The following is a 24,876-nucleotide window of genomic DNA, read 5'->3' as shown; positions in this document are numbered from 1 at the left end:
GCCTTAAAATTTGTTATCGCCTTGTATCATTATGTTATTTGGAGCAGAAAGAAAATTATATTAGTGTTTAATATGATGGTACTAAAAATCAATATATGAAATGCAATAACAAGCCTGGATCTTTCACACTAGGCAAATGCCTTGCCTGATACTATGTGAGCATAAAAATGTAGTGTGTGGGCTTCTCGCATACACCAGTTGGCTATGCTTATGTCATTGTCGGTTGCTGGTGTAAAAGTACCAGGGCTGTCTTGTCGTCCCCAGTCTGGACCAGTTCACTTAAGACAGATTTTGCTGGAAATTGGTATTTTTAACTGACATACTTGATCATACAAAAAGGTGAAGCATACCTCCCAACATTTCAAAATGTGAAAGAGGGACACATCTTTTATTTTTTAAATCACTCTTGCGGAACTTACCAATACAAGAAATTGCACTTTACAATGTTGCGCTTGCATCGCCACTTAAAACACGCTTCATTTTTGTCAGCAACGTCATGCATATTAAAAATAACCAGTACATTGAACTTAGCATCATGGGAAGTGCAGTTAACAGTAGATAAAGCTGCAGGTGTTAGCTCTGAATTACAATTCCCATGATGCTCAACCAGCCAGGTGTCCATAATGACTAGGCATTGTGGGAGTTGTAATTCACAACTAACACCTGTCACATCATCTGCTGGTAACTACAGTTCACATGAGGCTCAGCCAGACATACTGCTCCTATGATTCTGGATGAGTATCATGGGAAGTGCAGTCAACATTAAAGCTGCAGATGCTAGCTGTGAACTACAAGTCCCATGATTCTCAGCCAGCCAGGTGTCCACCAAAATGCTGGCTGAGTATCATTGGAAGAGTAGTCAACAGCAGCAGAGATCTTTTTCTTTAATTAAAAAAAGGCTAATGTTAGCCTCCTTCCCAGGACACTTACACACTGCCTTTACACACACCTGTCCATAAACACACATATACACTGCCCTTACACACACATACACATACACTGCCCTTACACACACTCATATACACGTGTACTGTCCTTACACACACGTGCATATACACGTACGCTGCCCTTACACACGCCTGTCCATACACAATGCCTTTACACACACCTGCCCATAAACACACATATACACATACACTGCCCTTACAGACACATATACACGTACACTGCCCTTACACACACACATATACACGTACACTGTCCTTACACTCACCTGCCTTTACACACACAAATACATATACACTGCCCTTACACTCACCTGCCTTTACACACACATATACACATACACTGCCCTTACACACACCTGCCTTTACACACACATATACACATGCACTGCCCTTACACCCCTTTCTCCCCATCTCTTACCTCTTCCTCCATCCTTCTTTTTTCATCCTTCTTCCTCCATCCTGTGGTGGGATCGCGGGCTCTGTCATTGCCGGCGCATAGTGATTATGTTGAGCCAACTAGATGGAGACTGTGATCTCCCAACTAGTCTTGCAGGCTGCAGCTGCTGATCAGGCAGCTGTGCGCCCCCTCGCAGCTGCACCCGAGGTGAGTGCTGTTCTCTCCTCACCCTTCCTCCGCCCCTGTAAAGTGGGACAGAGGTAGGGATAGGTGGGACAGAGTCCCAAAATCGGGACTGTCCCACCCAAATCGGGACAGTTGGGGGGCATGGTGAAGTTTGTCAAGTTTCTATTGCAAGAAGGACTGAGCAGACCCTACGTAGTCTCCCTACCTCCTCTGCCAACTGCCTCCGTATCTCTGTCTCCATTCTCACAGCTCTGCTTCTTCTCTTGCCTCTTCTTGTTCTTCTTTCTTTTTTATTTGTTCACTTCTCCCTGATATCACCTACGTTGACCAGGCCTTCTGTAGCGCTTCCATATAAGGGCTGAGCCCAATCCACCACATGGACGCTTTGCCCTTTTGAGGAAGTGATTCAGGTACCAGGAAGAAGTGGACAAAGAAAAAAGACAGAAGAACAAGAAGAGACAAGAGAAGAAACAGACGTGCGGGAATGGAGAAAGGGAATGTGGAAGTGGTCGGTGGAGAAGGTAGGGAGACTTAGCCAGAACAGACTTCACCTATCGTGCGGTTCTCCGTGCTCAATGCGCCCCTTACTTTTCAGAGCACCTTGGTTTGGTGCACCCTGGGCCCCCACCCTCTGCCGCAAAGAAATACTGGCTGTGCACTGCTGGTATTTTACATATGCCAGCAGCGGCTCCAAAACGTTGATTACTGGCTGTGCTGGTAAAATACCAGCCGGGTGGCTATTTCCCCTGGATAGAATATATGGTTTCTTGTTATTGTCAAAAAAAGCCATAACAAACGCAAATATTATATTCTGACGTTCTGAGAATACAGAATATTTAATGTGTGTTGTAATCAACACTTTTAGCCGTGCTTGTCCCTTTAAACACCTTACTGAAACCCCCTCCCCATACGTGGGAAAGCTTGAAATATTTAATTATACATTCTTTTGAACATTAAGCGTTTTATTCACATGTTAAAAGTAATCCAAGGCACATGATGATCCCATCTATTTGGAATTTAAAAAATGTGTTTGTAAATAGGACCAAGTAGACATTTTAAACTAATACGTTTGGGGAAATATTTTCTGCATACATGTCCAGTAGCGATAATTTACTAGAGTTTAATCTACTTTTCTCTCCATTATTTTGGTTTACTTTCCAATGTTCTTCACAATTTGCTTCCATTTGTAATATAATATGAGTTTGTTGAAGATTAAGCTTTTTATTACAATTGTGAATCCTAGATACTTTAGTAATAAAAGGAACTTGTGGCAAAGAATTACTGTTGGGAGTTTGCATTTGAGATTCAGATGGCAATAGTAACTCCAAAGTATTAATTTATGCATAGGTACCAACATTTAAAAACTCTGCCTAACCCACATAATTAGCATGTTATGGTGCAGATTATATCAACAATTCCCATCAATACTACCATAGATCATTGGTATGTGGTAAATACACTGGCAGCACAGCATCTTGAAGGACACTATTGGGGTTTTTTGTTATTAAAAAAAGCATGTGAATCATTCTAACCCCTTTAAGCCCAAATAACAGTAGAAAATACACACATTGTCCTTACAAATGCCTGCGTATACACATATACTTACACAGGCACATTCATGCTTGGACTTATACACACACTTTCAAAACACAAACACACTTTCTCTCCCCTTTATTATTGGCCCTCACCTATTTCTTTATCCATCTTCTTTTCCGCCAGTCTGTTTCAGTGCTCCCTTGCGTTGTGTGCAGCTTCAGTTCTGAGTGCTGGAATATGATGTCATACCCTGGCGCTCGGCATTAATCGCGTGCACACAGTGCTAGGGAACGCTGATGCAGAGGTCTGAAGGCACAGACCTCGTACTGCTTTCATTTTGAGCCAGTTAGAAGGAGATCCATGAGGCCCTGGTTATGGCACCCCAGGCAGCTGCTTGGGAAGCCTGATACTATTACCTGCCATTGTGGTGCCTGGGTGCTGTGCATCCTTCATCACGCCTTAAAGTGGCCCTATTTTTTTTTTTCTCTCAAAATGATGACTTCTTAGTGTAATTTAATAAGTACAGTATGTGTCCTTTACTTTGTGCACTATATAGTAATTGCTGTATTGTGTAGTATAGTGTCCTCTAGTGTTTCATGTTTCTTTATCATTTCTGCAGCAGGTTTTTTTTTGTTTGCTTTCTTTTACTTTTTTCTTTCAGGGAAATATGTCGACCCCACTGTGTCTTTGTAGATCCATTGAATCTCTCTTGCAACTAAAGGGTACCTCCTGGTGATGTCATTACTGGGTCCCTTTAAAAATAAATAAATTTATTTATTTTTAACTATGTGGGTGCAGGGCACTGTCATATTCTTCCTAAGGTGATAGGTCAAAAGTGGTGGAAGCCCTTGAGCGCTGTTGGGACCAAAATCCCAGTGCCCTTATTTTCTTTCCCTGTTGTCCCTCTAGGAATGCTTTCTGGGTATGAATGTATCACAGTGTTCTACAGGAGTAAGAGTCACAATAATGTTTAGATAAAACAAGAAGGCAAAGAACAAATAGGTGTTGATAAATGAATTCTGTGAACATTATGCTACCTAAAATGAAAAAATAGTTGGCACTAAAAGTATTTTTGTTGGCGGTGACATTTAGTTTATGATCGGCATCATCTTCCTCTTCTTACTGTGATCTCATGGTGTGCTTTGCAGCCCTGCTTTCCTGATAACAGCATGTGTGATCAGTAGCAGAGGGATCATCAGAGACTCCAGCAGGGTTTGCACAGACTCTAAAAATGTCTCTATTTTGCTGTTTAATGTTGTCACAGCTGACAACATTCGCAGGAATGCCAGAATATCAGGCAGCCGGATCTTTCTTGTATCTGCAGGGATATCTCCCTGCGCCACTACTTTCTTAAGGTAAGTTCTTTCGCAATGTAGTATTATCAAATCGGGAGGAAGAGGGTGGGACTGGCCCCTCAAGTGGGCACGACTGGTCCCAAAAATAGGCCTTATGTGCAGCACTAGTGTCACAGTGGAGCATGTGGGAGCGGCAAAATATTGCTTTTTGCATCTCCCTGGACCAGTCAGAGACTGGTCAATGCTTTGATTACCCAGGGAATTGCCCAAAAAAATGTGACTGTCCGGGACTGTTGGGAGGTATGATATTGTATCCTGTGTCCTGAAGGGGCTTAATAATATCAAACTATAAGCAATCTGGCAATTCTGGTAAAGTGTAACTTATGAATTAAAAAAACCTATTAAATAACCTGGAAATGAAGAAGGGACAAACGTTATAGGCATTGTAATTCTTTGGGGGGGGGAGACTCTTCACCACATGACACATATACAGTTCCCCTAATTATCCCTGTATTGTCCCACACAATAGCATAAAAAATAGTCAATTGATTCTGCCATAAAAGCATAAGCAAAGTATTTTGACCTTAGGTTTCCTTAAAAGGGTCTTGAAGCCTAATGTGTTTTGCATCATTACGCTGTAATGTTTTGCTGCTTGATTCTTCACCTGACATGGAATAAAGTTTACACTAGTCAATATGTTGCATTGGGAGTGCCAGTACCCCATAGTTTTCTGTTCCCTCTAGAGTAACTTTGCATTAATGTTTTCTCTTTCCTTCCTCTAGAAATATGTGAATTGGAAGAGATCCTACCTGCTTTTAGCCCTGTCCATATTTGCAGTTTTCAGCAGTCTGGCCTTTGGCTTCCCAGGGTCAGGAGGCCTGTGCACATTGGTTACGGCGTTTCTCGCGGGCATCGCATGGTCTACTGAGAAGGTGATTGTAAAATCTCACTGGTGGTTTGTTTCTATTATATAGAACATAGGGGGAATTGGACAATCTGAAACCTTCAGTTCAAACCACAAAAGTACAGTAATAGTCAATGAATTAATTTCAATGTCTTTTCAGTTTTATTAAAATAAATGTTTCTGATTTGATTGACTAATCAGACTTGGCTTTGTAGCCCCATTAATAATTTACTTTTGTTTACAGGAAGCTGTTGAACGTATAGTTGCAGTCGGCTGGTATATCTTTCAGCCTCTACTATTTGGTTTGATTGGCTCTGAAATATATGTTGCGTCTCTAAACCCGCAGACAGTTGGTAAGTTGTGGCAGGGGTGTGTCTGGGATTACCATTGTTTGTATTTCCTATGGGCATATTCAAGACCTTAAGCAGCAACAGGATGCACATGTCAGAAACCAGACCCATTTTTCTTTTTTTTACTGGTAAATAGATCGACATCTAGTAAACACATCCCCCCACAAATTGGATGATAACATATATTTATATTATAATTCTAAAACAAAGTGTTGAGCAGTGAAATACTAATTGTCTGTGTGTGTTTTCAGACAGACATCATATATATTTACAAAGATGTGTTTAGTACCTAAAGGACCCACATACATTACAAAACATATATTTCATACATACATACATATACCCATATCTACATGGGTACTGGCAAACATTGGTGAACACATCATTGTATGGGGAGTGCATCCCCTGGCCAGAAGGCACAATAACAGTATGGCCAAAATACATTTGTCAGGCAACACACAGTATACATTATGAAATACTGTCTGACATTCATTCACCAAAAGGAACTGGATAGAGAAGATGCTGAGAAAGGATCCAGTCATAATTGTAATGCTGTTTCAAAAGCCATATTATACTAGACCCCTTGTGGCTATAATGAGTAATTGCAAGGAAAACATCAAAAGTGGCCCAAAACCTTTAAATCTGAGCAAACCATGCTTTGTCTCTTTTGTCAACACAACCCCCTCCCCAGTGTTAAACTCATATATATTACAAATTATATTTTAGTCTGTGTTCTTTTGGTGCCTGTGGATCAGAGGCATTAACATCTCCCTTACTCAGTTTCCATAATTTACACTAAGCTGCTGTATGGAGCATCAGCTATTTTAGGGAAGGTATGAAAAGCAGGCATGTTAGGCTGATCCCTAGCTTGGAGACAGGTAGGGCACTGCTCCATGCACTATATATTTATTATATGTTTATTATATTCATGTATTTTTATTCTTAGAGACTGGGGATTTTAGTAGAGCTGTGAAACCCAGAAATGTGAATAATTATCTGTAACTGCATTAGTGTATTTTGTATCATGTCTGCCACATCTCAGTAGTGTGTACTTGGCGAATACTAGCAAAAGGTGTCATTGGTCTGGAGCCTTACTCAATTGTTATGTTTAGTTTCAATAAATGCTGATTCCGTTTCATATTCAAATTATTTTTGTCCCAGGGCTCTGTGTCGCTACGCTTGCAGTTGCCTTAGTAATTCGAATATTGTCTACGTACGTGATGGTGTCCTGCGCTGGCTTTAATTTCAAAGAAAAAATATTTATCTCTCTGGCTTGGATCCCTAAAGCTACTGTCCAGGTACTTTAAAAACCTGTAATAAAGCTTGCTAGATTTGAAATGAGAATGAAAAAACTTTTGAACATTTTGGAACACATTATCAGCACGCCAATGTAAGTGTGTATATATGTACCTTTTTCCAAAAAGCTTTGAGCTTTAAAAGAGGTTCATGGCTACCATGGCTTTAGAAGTTAAAAAAGTGCATACTCTCCTTGATAAAAACAGGGACATGTTATGTCTGTGCTCAATCCCAATGTTCTTTGGCTGCAGGAATGATGGCATTTACTATTCATCAAGTCCTTCTTGGCATAATTCTGTGATGCCATCTCACTTTCTTTAAAGTAGCCGGTTATGAGCTAGCACTTAAATCCTTTAAGACCGCTCTGAGAGAAAACGCAGTTCCCATTAGCATTACTCAAAACTTGAAATCATGGAATGACCCGCTGGTCAGATATGGATATCAGTTTGATTTACTACTGTATTCATGGCCGGCCATACTGTTTTTTCTGTGCAAACTATGTTTCCAGCTGCCTACTTTTCTTTAATGGTAAGGAATTTCCTGACTGTACATCCTCTTCTTGTCTACCACATCATGCTACCCACTGACCAAATGAGGGCACGTCTTTATATGTTTAAATAAGGAAACATTATTTTCTATATAAGATTTTAAAAACAAGTTAAGAAGAGTATGTGATCAATGTCTTTTTGTTTTAAACAGGCTGCTATAGGATCTGTGGCCCTGGACACAGCACGGAGCAAACAAAATGTACAATATGAAGGCTATGGGATGGACGTGCTTACCGTAGCATTTCTCTCGATTCTAATCACTGCTCCGATAGGCGCAGTTATAATTGGCCTTACAGGACCCAAGATGCTCCAGAAACCTAATGAGAGCAGCAGAGAAGAGGCAGCCAGAGAAGGAGAATCTGGCATAGTGTGAGAGTGTCTATCCATGCTGGCTGTGGAGGGTTTCTCTTATAATATTCATAATACACTGTTATTGGAGATTACGGATATTAATAGAAGAGAGACATTTTCATTGTAAAGATGCATTTCTATATTGTAATTTCTCTTTTGAGGAATATTTACGAAAGAATTTGGTTTAAACGACAGAGATCATCCGTGGCCACAAAATACAAAGTTATATTCAATTGTAACAAGTTTGTTTGTAGACACCACAAGGTTTTAGACAAAGGGAGATATCATATTTCCATTTAAAGAAGCATTTGTCATGGATCTAACACTAATTAATGTACACACACACACAATGCAAGGGTTTAATTACATAAAAATAGAACAATAATTCTTAAGAAGCTTTTTTTAGTTTCTTTGGCGACAACCCATCAGTGCCTGCATTTGTGTCACTTTACAATTAAGTGTTCCTGGTACATGTAGCCCTCTTTATACTTATGGCCCACAGCCTGTTTAAACCGTTAATACGATAAAATGTTCTATGTCGTAAAAGTCTCTGCGCCTAAATCTGAAATGATTAGTGATTGAAAAATCCAGTTCTGTGTCTGCTGCGCCAAAATAGAACAATGATTTACTTTGAATGGGGATTTCCCATGCGAATATATATATATATATATATATATATATATATATATATATATATATATATATATAAAATACTGAGTGATGTAGAATGACAATAACACAGAAGAAAATGTGCTTTTGTTTTGTTTAGTTATATAGATCTTCCTTTTATCTGCAGGTCTTGAGGCTGCTGTTGTAGGCAGCCATGTGACATTGAGCACTTTATGGCACAGACAGTCCTAGGTGATAAAGACTAAAGCATTTAATTGTTTAGAAGGCAGTACTGACTTTATATTTGTGAACTGGGATGAGAGCAAACATTTACCGTAACTAAATAAATCTACGTAATGGTGTTACAATTTACAATAATTTAATTGATCCTTATTGTATTGGCACATTTATTGATCCGACAAAGAAAAAAATAATTTATCTCTTATTTATATAATGCCAACAAGTGACGTATCCAGTCCTAGGGTGGCAGGTCTGGGGGGCTGGTCGGCCAGTTAAACGAGGTCCCGCAAGCTTATGTAACCTTTTCAACTTCAAGTAAAGACACTGAAATTTATAAAACATTTGAAATATTAAGCAGGTTATAAAACCACATAAACCTGTAATATTATATGACATCCAGCCCCTTTTCCCTATCTGTGGTGATATGGTTAAATATTTTTGACAACTAAATGGTTTCTGTGTTATTTTTAGTAAGTCCCACAAACTTATGTATTCACCAAAACAAATAAGTTTAATAGAAATGGCATTTGAGTCAATGTTCTGCTTGTTTGATCCTATTACCCAGCATGTAGTGTCTTTAACAAAACCAAACCATATTTTATTTTTACTCTGGCTACAAATTCCTTGTGGAAGGGGAAGATCTTTTTTTTTCTGGTAAAGCAGTGGAGCAATTTGGGCTTTTTTCTATCCCATTCTGCTAGAACATAAAATACAGCTTCTACTGATTATATAAATTATACTCTTCACAGGCACCTGATGTAAGCGTAAGTTACATTTGAGCTTTTTTATGTTTACAGATAAGTTTGACTAGTTATGATTTTAAAATATAAAATGTATTTTTCCAAACATTGTGTTGCCAACAACCTTTAATCAGAGAAAAACAAGCTTTTCAAGGGGTCGATTTGACTAATGTGTAGGACAGACCCCACATTGATCATTCTCTCCGTTATATCTTCCATGTTGATAAATATGCTTGTGGGATCAGAAGTTTGTAGTTTTATACTTCATTTTGTAACAAAGGCTAAAAATTCATGTTCTAAAAAACAAAACAAAAACAGAAAACACGACTGACCATTGAACATGCTCACTTGATTCTATTGCCATGTGTTATGTCATGTCCCACAATTTCAATAAGATCATTTAAAAAAAATTTAACAGGCTAAGAATTTACAGTTGCCCAAAGGCAGGATACTTGCTGAATGTCACTACCAACTACTGGGGAGGGGAGAATTGCAATATTCATTATTAACCCTTGGCTTTTAGTGACACAAGCTTTAAAAATGAAAGCAATGTAGAAGAAAGGAAATCCTGAATCCACAGCATGATCTCCTATGACCAGACGACTGTCAACGATTTTCATTATCAATTAGTTGAGTCGCACAACGGCGGCTTTGAACTTCGCAGCCGGGCGGCAGACCACCGCGTGACTGAGCAGGACCGGCCGCACGTTGGACGCCCCTGCTGTACAGTATGGCCAAGCAGATTGCAAATTGTAGCAATTTAGCTAGTACAGTATATTGATCATTTTTGCTTTATTTATAAAAGGGCAAACTTTTATGGGATTCCAGCATATTTATTTAGGTAACTGGCATTCTGTTACATAGTACAAAATATTAACTTTAAACACAGACCCGTTTTAGTTTCCTCCTGTCTACTTACGAATACCACTAATCTCTATCCAAAAATATCTAAGTGCTTAAACTTCGTGACATGAGAAGGGGGTGACATTATATTTCATTCCTGATATATAATTCAGGCAGCAACATTGTCTAATTTGAAGCTCTCACTTCCAAAGTCTACTTGGTGGGGTTTTTTTGTCTAAAATGACAAAATATTTTTTTATTTTTTTTCACCAATACAACCCCATGTGAAAAAAGCCAATTAAGCCAGTTAATCATTTTAATCACCATTTTTAATTTTACTTATTAAAAAGCAGCATTATAAAAAGGTAACAATAAAGTGAGACACACTTTTTATAAACACTTTATTTACATAAGCAATAGTGTAATTATTCCAGGTTGATCATACTACATAAAAGTGGACTATATACTGGCCCATAAAAAAATCAAAAATGCAAAATCCACAGGAACACTAACCTATGGTGACTTAATGATGCAGAAGGTGGGCATGTTTACTTAACATTACTTGCAATTATGAATAAAATGTGCTGGTAAACAAAAAGGAAAGGTAAAACCTTTAATGTACATTCTCTTTATAAACTTTATGAAGCCTGCGGGGAACAGTTTTATTTGTATGTATTTTTGTATAAAGAGCAGTTTTGCTGATATGTAATCGCTAAATCTGTGTATGTTTATAAAAATAAAAACGAAATTGGGAATTAGATCAAAAAGCTTTATTTAGTATTTCCAAATTTGTATACTATATTCTTTTTAAACAGTAACCTATAAAGCATTGCCATATAGAAGTTCCCCAATGTCCTTGGTCCATTTATCATTTGGTTCCTGTATCTCTTACCAAGAATATGAACACACTTTATATGCAAGTCTTTGTGACAATGAAATCCTGGCAAACATACATAAAATACACACAGGTGTTAAAAAAGATAAAGTCTCTAGTTCTTAGTTCCAATCGTATGGAACAATATATCACAGAGTCGAGAAAAGGAGGCATCTTTTAGTTCAAGATGAATTACTACTATGGCAAAAGCTGTGAGGGTCTAGCAATACAAATTCAAAAACATATAACACTAGGGGTCTGGGACAGCAATATTCAAACAAAGATGGGATCCACCATCTCATATCAAGGCACAGGTATAGAGTCACACTGGAGATAAACAAAAACTTTCGCAACAATGTATTTTCATTGTACCAATAGGCCATTTACATGTACCAAGGACCTGTATTCGTGATTAACATCCAAGCCCGGACACGTGCTACCACTACTGATTCAAGCCTGGTGTTGCACAATGGCCAGGAAAACTGGTTCTAAGATGAATCCACTTGAGATGTATTAGACTTCTTTCTTCTTTAAAATCAATGGTCCCACGTTGTCCCCCACAACCTCGTTGTGCTTGTTATGAGAGCCATCACAAACTGGGAACTTAAGAAGAAGAAAAAATTTGTATGATTTTAGATTCATGACATAAGGGAATAACTGAAAACTTCATAATACATGTGCAGGGTCAGCCAAGCTCTTCCCAAAAGCCACGGCTTATTGAACATGTGCCTTCATAATGTATAGCAAAGTCAAGGGGTTGAGAGCAAAGTCAATGTTATTTACAAAGTCAGTCCATGCATGCCAGGCAGTCACTAGTCATCTGTTCCATTCCCCTCAAGCTCCTAACTGCAAATGACAGTCGATCTTTTGAACGACTAATTGCTGGCTGGTGTCTGGGAATGTTGGCTTCAAAGGTTATAAACTACTTACAGTTTTAGATCGCCAGCATCGACAGTAGGCAGCTTTAGCAAGATGCAGATCCTCTATATTTATCTCATTCACCACCTTTGGGTTCTCTTTTTGAATTTTCAGGTTAATCAAGCTGTCTTTTTGTTTCTTCTTTTTTGTCAGGAACGGTCGAATTGCAAGGTATCCAAGCAGTGCCATGACACCAAGGAACGGCAAAAGTCGCAACCATTCTGAAACTTAAAAAAGAAAAAGATTTAATTAGGATTCAGTGTATCAGCAATGCCAATTTCACTTCTCTTATCAACATCTAAACATTGTTCAAAAGTATGCAATCAGTATGTACAGACATTTTCTAGAATCGTATTATTTTTAGTGAGTTCTGTGGCACAACACACATTGCAATGACAAAAATAAACAAACACATACAATCTATTTGGGGGCCCATGGCAGGTGGGGGGATTGCTCGGACTAGGATGACAGAACTCCGAGGGCAGACCAAGTTTATCAGTAGATGACTCAACCTAATGGAGAAATGGGAGATGCGAGAAAGGCGTTGGGCAACTTCTGGAGCAGACGTCTGGGCCTTGCGCTGTATAATAAAAAAAATTGTGTAACTACAGCGCCAGAAACATAGTTCTTAGTTCTGCTGAATGCCCAACCCTCCCCGTAAAGAATACTCTGATCACATCGAAGTTTGCCTCATTTGTAATCTTTCAAGGAACGCTTGTCACATGGTCACAGATTGGAGAAGTTGTTGCCACAGAAACAGGAAAAAAAGCTTTTTAAAAAGCGTTTGTGTTGTTTCTATGTGTGAAAGCCGGAGCTGCTAATATCTATCAGCTTAGCATGCTAGAGAGAACAATTAATGTTTTGTCCGAGTGAAAAGTAGAACGTCGCCGGCAGGTTGTCATAATGGAGAAATGCATAGAACAGTAGAGGTCCTCCAGATTAATTAATTTAAAATACTTCTCCCCAAGACTCGATGATTACTTTTTTTTTTGTATTTTCGGTGAGTCTTGTGAAAGATAGAATATCGTACCATAAAATCTCAGACGTGAGGAATGAAGCACTGAAAGTGTTGCAGTCGGGTACATTTTTTTCCTGTCATCCAGTGGCAGTACAAGTGGGTAGTAATCTTACTCGGGACAAGTAGAACCTAAAAGTGAATAAACAGTTAAAATATCCGAAGCCCCTCCTCCTTACCCATAAAAACCGGCACCTCTCCAAAGATGGCAGTTTTTTTCTTGTCCCTTTCAGGGACGGACGGTAGAATCTTCAGTTCCGGACGATGCTGGTGAGGCGCACGGGTTGCTGCCTGGGGGTTCCTCTTCCTCCGATTGCTCCCCGGGTGGTGAGCAGAGAGAGGCTTTTCCTTCCGTAGCGGTTCGCGTTACGGAAGATGACTGTTATGCATCCTTTTGTATTTGTGATGCGGGAGCATGCGCATTACGGTGGAACGCACGCCCGGGTGTCGTTGCGTTCCACTGAAGATCCGATCGCGCTACTGAGCATGCGCGAATCGGATCTTCCGGAGGGCGGCATTTTTGAATGCTATAAAAGGCGCTTTTTCCTGTCTGACTGCAGGAGCATTGCCAGTACAGGATTACCGTGTCACCAGCCCCCCCACACGGTTCAGAGGAGTTTAGGGTAAGATTTTATTTATCTTGGCTCTATACTTTCTCTGCCCTCATATATAAAAAAAAAAAAAAAAATTTTTTTTTTTTTTAACCTCTGTTTTCTTTTAGCAGATGTCTAGTCCGGTTCCTATAGAAATTCCGGAGAAAGATAAAAGGCCACCGGCTCCCAGAAAAGCTACTTCTAAATCCAAGCATGTGGCTTGTTCAGAGTGTGCTACTCCTCTCCCGGATAGTTGTCGTAAGAAAATGTGTAATCATGCTCGGTGGAACAACTTGCTACTGAAAAGCAAAAAGATTTGCATTCCTTCCTGGGTTGGTTCCAGGAGAATTTGGCCCAGACCTTTGAAGCTTTTCAACTTTCTGCTGCTCATTCCCAGGAGAAAAGGAAGGAAAGTTCGCATAAACGCAAGAGGTCCAGATCACCATCTAGATCAGACCTTTCCTCCAGTGAAATCTCTCACTCATCTCTTTCTACTTCAAGTAATAGTTCAGAAGATGAGGTTTTTTTCCCTCCTCAGGAGCTTCGTAAGCTTTTTAAGGAGGTTTCGCGTCTGTTACTAGAGGAGGATTCAGAGAAGGTTAAAGGTTTTCCGGTTCTTCCGAAATTAACAGAACTTATGGAAAGAGAATGGAAGCACCCAGGTAAAAGAGCCTTTATTTCAAAACAGTTCAGACAACTGTTTAAACTTCAAGGGGAAGACACATGGGATGATCCCCCTAAAGTGGACTTCCAAATTGCACAACTTTCCAAAAAGACGACCATTCCAATTGGAGGGGTGTCAGGTCTTAAAGACCCCATGGATAGAAGGGCAGAAACTTCGTGCAGGCGCATATTTCAAGCTGCAGGTTCGCAGTGTAAGGCAACGGTGGCCAGCGCAGCGGTGGCTAGAGCCCAGAATATTTGGATTCACGCCTTGGGAGAATGTCTCTCCGATGACTCAGATTCTGAGATTTCCAGACTCCTTAACAGGTTAAAGCTCTCCAATAGTTTTTTGTTGGATTCATCTCATGAATCTCTTAAATTATCGGCCAGAACTATGGGATTGTCCTCAGTGGCACCGGGAGATAGGAAATTCCAAGAACGTCCTGGTAAGCAAGAAAAGAGGAAGTTCTGACAAAGTAGGAGGAAGATTGCTATGGTTCAGAGACGCCTGGGAGCAGACCACTCAAAATATTTGGATTCGGAAGATCATTGCGGAGGGATACAAAATCAAGTTTTTTCGACCTCCTTTGAGCCGCTTTCTCATCTCCTCATATCCTGCGGAAAGCAAAAATGAAGCCCTGTTTTCAGCATGCCTCACGCTGCTACAGAAAGGAGTCATAGAGAAGGTCCCAGTTCGTCACAGATTCCAGGGTGTCTACTCTCGTCTCTTTCTGGTTCCAAAGCCGGACGGTTCATTCCGTCCGGTTTTGGATCTAAGAGGGTCAACAGTTGTGTACGCTATCAACATTTCCGTATGGAGAACCTCCAATCTGTCACTCATATTCTGCAAAGAGGAGATTTTATGGTTACACTGGATTTAAAAGACGCCTATCTTCATGTGCCTATGGCCGACTCGTCCAGAAAGTTCCTCAGGTTCTCGGTTCGAGTAAACAAGATAATTTATCACTTTCAATTCACAGCCCTCCCATTCGGTCTTTCGTCGGCTCCAATAGTTTTTACCAAGATCCTGTGCCCATTGACGGCAAGCCTAAGACTCCGGGGTGTCGCTATCAAACCATACTTGGACGACTGGCTCATCAAGGCCAACTCTACAAAAAAACTTCTGGCAGACTTGGACACCATGGTTCATTTTCTAGAACAACATGGCTGGATCATCAACAAGGAGAAATCCAATCTCCTTCCCTCCACCAGGATCCAGTTCCTGGGGTTGATGGTGGACTCAGTTTCCCAGTGCATCTTCCTCCCGCAATCAAAGATCAGGAAGATAAGACAGGAAATTTCCTTTCTTCAAAGGAATCCTACCTGCTCTGTCAGAAGGGCTATGAGTGTCCTGGGTGTTCTTACAGCGTCCATCCCTGCGGTCCGTTGGGCAAAGTCTCAGCTGCGTCCCTTACAGTGGCAGATCCTTTCCAAATGGTCAAGAAGGGAAGAAGACTTAGACGCAATCTTCACAATATCACGCCAAGTCCTATCTCAGCTGAACTGGTGGAAGAAATCAACCCATCTTTCCGGGGGTCTCTCGTTCCAACCCCGACATTGGATAACTAACCACGGATGCCTCCAGAATCGGCTGGGGGGCGCATTTAGGTTGCCTCTTCAGGCAGGGAATTTGGTCTCCGGAAGATTCTCATCAGTCTTCAAATTACAGGGAATTGAAGGCAGTCCTTCTGGCCCTCATGGCTTTCAGGCCCCATGTAGAGGGTCGTTTTGTAAGAATCCAGTCGGACAACGCTACGACAGTGGCTTACATAAACAAGCAAGGAGGAACGCGAACACGAAAGCTTCAGATTCTGTGCTCTGTTTTAAGGAAGTGGTCCCAACAACATCTGCAGGACATCTCGGCAACCCACATCAGAGGCTGCTACAATCTTATTGCGGACGACCTCAGCCGAGCAAAGTGGTCTCAGGCGGAGTGGTCCCTGAACGCGCAGACCTTCTCCATCTTGGTGGCAAGATTCGGCCTCCCAGAGATAGACTTGATGGCTACCAGAAAAAACAGGAAAGTGCCGGTTTTTGCGTCCCTCAACAGGCTGGATTCTCCTCAGGTTCTGGACGGCCTTTCAATTCAATGGAATTTCCGTTTGGCCTACATATTTCCTCCGGTAGCCTTGATCCCGAGAATTCTCCAAAAGATTTGCTCAGACAGGGCCAGGGTCTTGGCCATCATACCTTACTGGCCAAGTCGAAGTTGGTTTGCCCTTCTCATACAACTTACCTTGGCATCCTGGGAACTTCCGACGTCAGAACCTTTGTTGGACAACAGGGAGCTTCGTCCAGACCTCCTTCGGATGTTTCGGTTGACGGCCTGGCTTTTGCAAGGATGATTCTGCGGAACCAAGGTGTTGACGGTGACCTTTCTGATCTTCTGTTGAATTCTGTGAGACGCTCTACATCCAGGATATATTTTCGTATTTGGAAAAAATTTCTTCTGTGGTGCTCTGCTCGAGGTTTGACTGTCTTCCCTCAGAATATCAGCTCTATTCTGCAGTTCTTGCAAGATGGTTTGGATTCAGGTCTCAGTGTTTCTACCTTAAAGGGTCAGGTCTCGGCACTTAATCATTTTTTTCTTTCAGACTTGGCCTCTCACCTTCTAGTAAGACGTTTCTTTAAAGCCGCGACCATTCGGCGTCCCCCGTCAAGGTCTCCTTTTCCTACCTGGGACCTTACTCTCGTCCTGCAGGCTCTTTGTTCGGCTCCTTTCAAACCATTGGAGGAAGTTTCATTGAAGATCCTTTCCCTCAAGACGATTTTTTTGGTGGCAATTACTTCAGCCAAGAGAGTGGGGGAACTTCAAGCCCTCTCGTCTTAGGCGGATTTCACTGTTTTCCATCAGGACAAGGTCGTGTTGCATTTGAAACCCTCGTTTCTTCCAAAGGTCATCTCCAGGGCGAGTATCAATCAACCGTTGGTTCTTCCCTCGTTTTTTCCGTCTCCTTCCTCCCCGGAAGAATGTAAATGGCACTCCTTGGATGTTAAAAGGGCTTTGGACATATATCTCAAGCGTACTTCATCCTTCCGCACCACCGACCACCTTTTTGTCAATTTTTTTGGTCATTCTGCTGGTAAGGCGGCTTCAAAGGCTACCATTTCTCGATGGCTTGTTGACACCATTCGTATGGCCTACCAGGCCAAGGGCGAGTTGCTTCAATGTCCCGTTAGGGCTCACTCCACTAGAGCCATGTCTGTTTCTTGGGCTGAAAAGGCTTCGGCTTCTCCTGAAGAGATCTGCAAGGCGGCTTCCTGGTCCTCGTTCAATACGTTTATACAACATTACCGGCTAGACGTCTTTTCCTCCTCTGCGGCGGATTTCGGGCGCAAGGTGCTTCGAGCTGTTGTCTCCTAGGCATTTTTCCCCCCCTTCTCCGGGATCTTGTTACATCCCACTTGTACTGCCACTGGATGACAGGAAAAACGGAAATTTTTTACTTACCGTAAATTCCTTTTTCCTTAGTCCAGTGGCAGTACAGATTTCCCTCCCTTTGTTGAGAATAAACTTTACTTTGCATCCATTTCTGTGTGTCTTGTTACTAACTGCCATCTTTGGAGAGGTGCCGGTTTTTATGGGTAAGGAGGAGGGGCTTCGGATATTTTAACTGTTTATTCACTTTTAGGTTCTACTTGTCCCGAGTAAGATTACTACCCACTTGTACTGCCACTGGACTAAGGAAAAAGGAATTTACGGTAAGTAAAAAATTTCCGTTTTTTTTTTTTTTTTTTAAACTTGGGTATAACACGGCCCCCCACACTTTCAGGACTCCAGCCTCTGGAGTAATGACTTTCTTAATGTTAAGAGACATGGCAAGGGGTCAGTAGAGGAAGAATACTGACCTGCAGGGGACCTTATGCACACATCTGGGGATTGCAGGTCGCTCTATACAGCTGCACAGAGTAGGGGGGAGTCGCATCCCTCCAAACAGCTGCACAGAGCAGGGGGGTCGCATCCCTCCATACAGCTGCACAGAGCAGGGGGTCGCATCCCTCTATACAGCTGCACAGAGCAGGGGGTCGCATCCCTCCAAACAGCTGCACAGAGCAGGGGGTCGCATCCCTCCAAACAGCTGCACAGAGCAGGGGGTCGCATCCCTCCAAACAGCTGCACAGAGCAGGGGGTCGCATCCCTCCATACAGCTGCACAGAGCAGGGGGTCGCATCCCTCCATACAGCTGCACAGAGCAGGGGGTCGCATCCCTCCAAACAGCTGCACAGAGCAGGGGGTCGCATCCCTCCAAACAGCTGCACAGAGCAGGGGGTCCCATCCCTCTATACAGCTGCACAGAGTAGGGGGTCGCATCCCTCTATACAGCTGCACAGAGTAGGGGGTCGCATCCCTCTATACAGCTGCACAGAGTAGGGTCACATTTAGACACAAAAAGTGACTTCCTTCTACAAGACATCCTTGCCCTAACAGATTTGAAGCTTGAGAAAATATGAATCTGTCACTTTCCCGAATTCTCCATTTGACAGTCCGCTTATATACGGATTACAAACTACCTTATGCGTATACCATGGGAGCTGCCGTTCTAATTTCCCATTCTCAGGATCTGCATGATTATTCCTCCCCGTGAAATTAGAAAATGCACAATTTACAAAAAGTCCTCTGCTTCCTAATAATAAGGGAATCTGCAAACACACAACAGTACATAAATCAAATCTCCACAGACATTTACTTGAAGAGTCACACTTTAGGCAGATTTTACATTCTGTCACTGCTGTCCTACACAGATGCTGTTGACTAATTTGCTTTGGATTTAGGAGCGAGCTTTTTTTTTTTTTTTTTTTATTATTCCCCAGTCATGTTTTTATTCTGATATTTTACTCCAGCAGCCTGCAGTTAAAGGATGCTTATTGGGCCGATACGACCTAAAACACACAATTTATTGCTGTGCCACTTTGTACGGTATCGCAGTTAACCCCTTCATGACATGTGGCATTTTACACCATAAAGACTCCAGCTCGAACATTTAACCGTTATCCCTCTTTTTGTGTTTTAGTGTACCTACCAAAGATTAAATTATGTCAATGTTGCATATTTAAATTAATAAATATTATTAGGGCAGTAAACTGTCCCTATTGTTATCAAAAATGTTTAACTGACAAACTAAAACCCAACGAATTACATTAATTTATATGGCCCCCTGCAGATTATGAAGCGCTGTTACAATAAGTAACAAAAATAATGTGCAACAAGACCCATTGAGACATATAGATAGAGAAAGACTAATCCTATAAGGCCCTAATCATATAAATTTACAATCTATTGGGTTGTTGAGGGGGGATGAGACAGGACAGGGGAATATTAATATAATGCTACAGAACCTGTGAGATTTTCAGTTCTGGCGGGAGGAGAATTGGCCACCTGTGTCCAAAGAGGGGCTGACGTTCCAAGAAGGAAGCCTGTGGCCCTCACCACCGTATGGAGATAATATGTAGGTCTTCCAGGGCAATCGCTACCATGTTTCCGTTACATGTCTGGTGGAGATATCTACATGTAACCCGGTCTGTGTAACACGGCACCGGACATACCTCCTTGCACGGCCGCAGAAAACTACACACGGAACAACATGAGAACACGCAAAGAAGCAATAAAGCAGTAAAGCAGTATATTGCAGGCCTGGGCAGTGCCACCCACACGCCTGCTTCCTACCTGTCAGTCTGATGAAGCCAGCGATGCTGTCCGGTATGGGCAGCCGCTTCAGGTAAGCCGGTAGCTGCACTTTTATAACACGGGCTACTTGCTCCAACACCATGGCTTCTTCGTAGCGACGCGAGCTTCAATAGAAGAGCAGTATGGAAAGGACTCTTCTTCCTGGAGGCGCCAAGCGCTCCAGTGACCTCTTCGGACCTCCTCCTGACAGCGCTGCTCCTCCTTCTCTCCCATTCCAAGCGACGGTACCCATTGCTTGCTGGGTAAGAGCGAGCAGCACCCTGCGGCCGTGAGGAGGAATGCTGGCGGTGTAATACTGTACCAGGCAAGGACGTGTTATAATAGAAACTACTGACCAAGGGAAGACTTTCTATTATACAGACCACACACACATACACACACACACACATATATATATAGAGAGAGAGATAAACATATATATATATTTTGTTCCCCCTCTTTTCTCACTATGGGACAGTCCCTCTCTATGTTAGGGAACATGTTACTCAATGGACATTAACACTCTTGGCCATGTGAAGACACTCTAGCTACCTTGGTCTGGCTGATTGGGTCTGGGTAATTGATTGGCAGCAACATTCTTAGTGAAAGACATTTTTGACTAAATCTCCTATAAGCAATAATGACTTCCACAAGCCTTGTCACCGACCCTGTGGCCAGGTATGGACACATTTGCTTAGGCCTGATCTGGTTCCTTTTTTCCTCCCAGGATGTATCTCCTGTAGACAAGCATCAAAGTTTTCTATAGAAACAGCAGAGAATGTAATTGTGTAAATGAAAAGTTATTTGTGTTCTGAATCCTCCACTCTGCTACTAACAATACAATATGTAGGTCAAGAAGTCTTGAAAAACCCCATACCGCCTAAAATAAACATCCATCTTTGGCCAATAGGCCAAGTATTGGGGATATGAGGTAAACGTGCACAAACAAAATACATAAAAATACATACAAGTGATGACATCAGTCTACACTCACTGGCCACTTTATTAGGTACACTTGCTTTCTAACACAAATAGCTAATCAGCCAATAACATGGCAACAACTCAATGCATTTAGGCATATAGACATGGTAAAGACAACTTGCTGAAGTTTAACCCCTTCGTGACAAAGGCTGATTTTACTTTTTGTACCCTTCGTGACAATGGCCGTTTTAACATTTCTGCGCTGCTCGTGTTTAGTTGTAATTTTCTTCTTTCCCGTTTACTGAACCCACACACATTAGATATTGTTTTTTTCAGGACAAGAAGGGCTTTCTTTAGATGACATTGTTTTGATTGTATCATATTATTTACTATTAAAAAAAGTATAAAATATGGTGAAAAATTTAGAAAAAAATGACTTTCTAACTTTTAGTTGAAAAATCTTTTACTCATCTATAAAAGGTAATAAAAAAACCTGCTAAATAGATTCTATTTGTCCTGAGTTTAGAAATACCCAATGTTTTTATGTTTTTTTGCTTTTTTCTGCACGTTATGGAGCAATAAGTACAGGTAGCGTTTTGCTATTTCAAAGCCATTTTTTCCAAATCTGGTAATTCTTCCCCCCATGTGCCATTTCGGGTATCTTTGAAGCCGGCCAATGCAATTTACCTCATCAAGTCATATATTTTTGAAAACTAGACAGCCCAGGGTATTCCAAATGCTGGTATTTTAACCCTTTCCAAGCACTTATTCTACCATCAGCCTTTGTCAAACTTTATGGTAGTAATTTTTTTGCATTTGTTTTTTCACACAAATTTTACTTTAGGTATAAATAAGCAGGTTCTGGTATATGTCACTATCAAAAAACACCCCAATATGTGTTTAGCAACATCTCCTGAGTACAGCGATACCTCACATGAATGATTTTGCCTGGCTGTTCGGGGGCAAAAGGGCCACATTTGGGGCATGCACATTTTTCAATGTTGAACTTTGGCATTTTGGGATCCACTGCCCGTGCCCTATTTGGTACATCTTTGAGCTGGGCCATTTCAGTGTGCCCAACAAAACCATATATTTTTGAAAACTAGGCACCCCAGGGTATTTTAAATGCTGGTATTTTAACTTTTTGCATGCACACATTTTACCACCAGCATTTTTTCAAAGTTTGCAGTAGTATTTTTGTGTGTGTATTTTTCCCACACACACCTACTTTATGTATGAATTTACAGCTCCTGGTATATGCCGCTGTCACACGACACCCCAATATGTGTTCAGCAACATCTCCTGAGTACAGTGATACCCCACATGCATGGGTTTGTCATTTTTGGGAGGAACTAAAAGGCCACATTTGGTACGTGTGCATTTTTCTAATTGGAAATTAGATGTGTGGCCATCCTTCCCCCCGTGTTAATTGGGACCTTGTTGAACCCGGCCAATTCAATTTACCCCATCAAATCATACATTTTTTAAAAGTAGACACCCCATGGGCATTTAATATGCCAGTATTTTAACTCTTTCCATGCGAGAATTGTTTTAAGCTAATATGCTAATTTTAGGACTTGCTCACAAAAATATATTTTTTATATATATTTTATTTTTTTTGCCTTTTTTTTATTTTTTTTACATTTTTTTTCAACTTGAAGGTTCCCCTGATAGTGACATCAGTGGGAAATTATTTTTACATTTTACTGTTTTTTTACTATTTTTTTTCTAATTATTATTAATTTTATTTTATTTTTAATTTCTTTTTTCTAATCACACTGTGATTAGAAAGCTGAGCTCCATTGACTTGCATGGTTGAATGCAGTACCTATATTCAACCTGCAATTGGAGCCAGAGTTCTCTAGAGGGTCTGGAGACCGTCTAGCGAACTTTTTAGACTTTATTGTTTTTCTTAATTGAATTTTCCCGGACTGCCGCCATCTTGCAGATGGCGAAGATCACCGGCAGCTGCGGCTGCGGCCACTCTCTGGAGCGGTCACAGTCCATCCCCAGGTAAGTGTTTGGTATCGCTGGATGCCTCCTGATCGAGGCATTCCAGCGACACCATTTAAGTTTAGGAGGCAATCGTTGATCGCCTCCTAAACGCTTTTAAAACGGGCGTCCGCCGCCATACAAAGTATGGCAGATGTTGATGGCCCCTTTGTGCCGATAATGGTGTTGCTGAATGCCTCGAGGTCGAGGCATTACAGCAACGCCGTTTCGGTGCAGAAAGCGAAAATGGATCGCTTTCTGGACCCGTTTAATGACGTGCCGGTCCTGGCACGTCATTTGTCGTTATCGACTTGAATTTCCGTGACGTGCCCGGACCAGCAATTGTCATCAAGGGGTTAAACAGAGCATCAGAAGAAGGGGAAGAAAGGGGATTTGAGTGACTTTGAACATGGCATAGTTGTTGGTGCCAGATGGGCTAGTCTGAGTAGTTCAGAAACTGCTGATCTACTGGGATTTTCACGCACAACCCTCCCTAGGGTTTACAGAGAATGGTCCCAAAAAGGGAAAATATCCAGTGAGAGGCAGTTGTGTGGATGAAAATGCCTTGTTGATGTCAGAGGTCAGATGAGAATTGGCAGACTGATTCAACATGACAGAAACGCAACAGTAACTCAAATAACCACTCGTTATAACCAAGGTACGCAGGATACAATATATGAACACACAGCAGGTCAAACCTTAAAGCAGATGGGCTAAAGCGGCAGGAGACCACACCGGGTACCACTCCTGTCAATTAAGAACAGGAAACTGAGGCTACAATTCCCACAGGCTCACTAAAATTGGACAATGGAAGACTCAAAGAACATTGCCTGGTCTGATGAGTTGTGATAGTCAGATGGCAGGGTCAAACATTGAAGTAAGGAACATGAAAGCATCAATGGTTCAGGCTGGTGGTGGTGGTATAATGGTGTGGGGGACATTTTCTGGGCCCCTTAGAACCATTTGAGCATCATTTAAACGCGAATATTGTTGCTGACCATGTCCATCCCTTTATGACCACATGGTATCCATCTTCTGATGGCTACTTCCAGCAGGATAATGCACCATATCACAAAGCTCACATCATCTCAAACTTGTTTCTTGAACATGACAATGAGTTCTCTGTAGTCCAACAGGATGTGGTGAAACAGGAGATTCTCATCAAGGATGTGCATCCGACAAATCTGCAGCAACTGCGTGATGCCATCATGTCCATATAGACCAAAATCTCTGAGGAATGTTTCCAGCACCTTGTAGAAAGCGTGCCACGGAGAATGAAGGCAGTTCTGAAGGCAAAAGGGGGTTCAACCCGGTACTAGCAAGGTGTACCTAATTAAGTGGCCAGTGAGTGTATATTACCGTATTTGCTCGATTATAAGACGACCCTGATTATAAGACGACCCCCCAAAATCTGAATATTAATTTAGGAAAAAAAGAAAAAGTCTGATTATAAGACGACCCTATAGGAAAAAAGTTTTATTAGTAAATAATAATTCATGTCTATTTTTTTTTTTTTTATAATTTCCTTTTATTTACCAACCTGCCCCCAGTTATGCTCATCTGCCCCAGTTATGCTCATCTGCCGCCAGTTATGCACATCTGCCCCAGGCATGCCTTATACCCTCCTATATGCCACTCTGCCCCATGTTATGCCTTTTAACCCCCTATATGCCACTCTGGCATATAGGGGGTTAAAAGGCATATCATGGGACAGAGTGGCATATAGGGGGACACTTACATACCCAGACACTAATATACCCACCCAGACACTTACACTTACCTACCCACTCTGACACTTACCTACCTACCCAGACACTAATATACTCAGGCACTTCACTCACCGCGATGCCTCAGCAGGCGCTTGCTGCAGCTCCCACGGGATTTCAGCATGACGCTGTGTGACCCCGCTAGGCCCCGCCTCCTCCAGAAAATTGAAGAGGTCTACCCGATCTGCTTTGGGACGGCACAGTGCCGCCGGGTCCCGGTCCTGCAG

General features: G+C 41.6%; 2 protein-coding genes across 2 annotated transcripts in view; one reads left to right on the top strand and one right to left on the bottom strand.

The window, feature by feature from the left end:
• The window catches only part of LOC149289297 (sodium/hydrogen exchanger 9B2-like), a 28,338-nt gene extending 20,506 nt beyond the window's left edge, over positions 1 to 7,832 (top strand). Inside the window, exons 8-11 of the mRNA XM_089490711.1 lie at positions 5,144 to 5,293; positions 5,510 to 5,618; positions 6,777 to 6,913; positions 7,611 to 7,832. Of these exons, the coding sequence (XP_089346837.1) occupies positions 5,144 to 5,293; positions 5,510 to 5,618; positions 6,777 to 6,913; positions 7,611 to 7,832 (618 nt within the window). The remainder of the gene's footprint in view (positions 1 to 5,143; positions 5,294 to 5,509; positions 5,619 to 6,776; positions 6,914 to 7,610) is intronic.
• A 3,797-nt stretch (positions 7,833 to 11,629) lies between these two features.
• Positions 11,630 to 20,073, bottom strand: LOC149289296 (CDGSH iron-sulfur domain-containing protein 2A). The gene is made up of 3 exons (XM_089490706.1): positions 19,971 to 20,073; positions 12,047 to 12,261; positions 11,630 to 11,719 (listed from the first exon to the last, which is right to left on the bottom strand). Exons 1-3 carry the CDS (start codon positions 20,071 to 20,073, stop codon positions 11,630 to 11,632), a joined length of 408 nt encoding a protein of 135 aa, XP_089346832.1.
• Positions 20,074 to 24,876: the final 4,803 nt, after the last annotated feature.

Source organism: Sceloporus occidentalis, unplaced genomic scaffold (assembly GCF_023333645.1).
Source record: "Sceloporus occidentalis isolate IW3139 unplaced genomic scaffold, rSceOcc1.0.p SCAF_46, whole genome shotgun sequence".
Taxonomy (NCBI): Eukaryota; Metazoa; Chordata; class Lepidosauria; order Squamata; family Phrynosomatidae; genus Sceloporus; species Sceloporus occidentalis.
The sequence above is the reverse complement of the archived record's forward strand: the minus strand, read 5'-3'. Positions and strand labels throughout refer to the sequence as shown.

What these genes read in the sequence shown, in the direction of transcription:
- LOC149289296 (XM_089490706.1), bottom strand. Translation starts at nt 20,073, where the DNA reads ATGGTGTTGGAGCAAGTAGCCCGTGTTATAAAAGTGCAGCTACCGGCT. An exon ending in TGGCTTCATCAGACTGACAG is followed by an intron (nt 12,262 to 19,970) that starts GTAGGAAGCAGG and finishes TTCTTTTTTAAG; the next exon opens with TTTCAGAATGGTTGCGACTT. An exon ending in GATGCTGGCGATCTAAAACT is followed by an intron (nt 11,720 to 12,046) that starts GTAAGTAGTTTA and finishes CTTCTTCTTAAG; the next exon opens with TTCCCAGTTTGTGATGGCTC.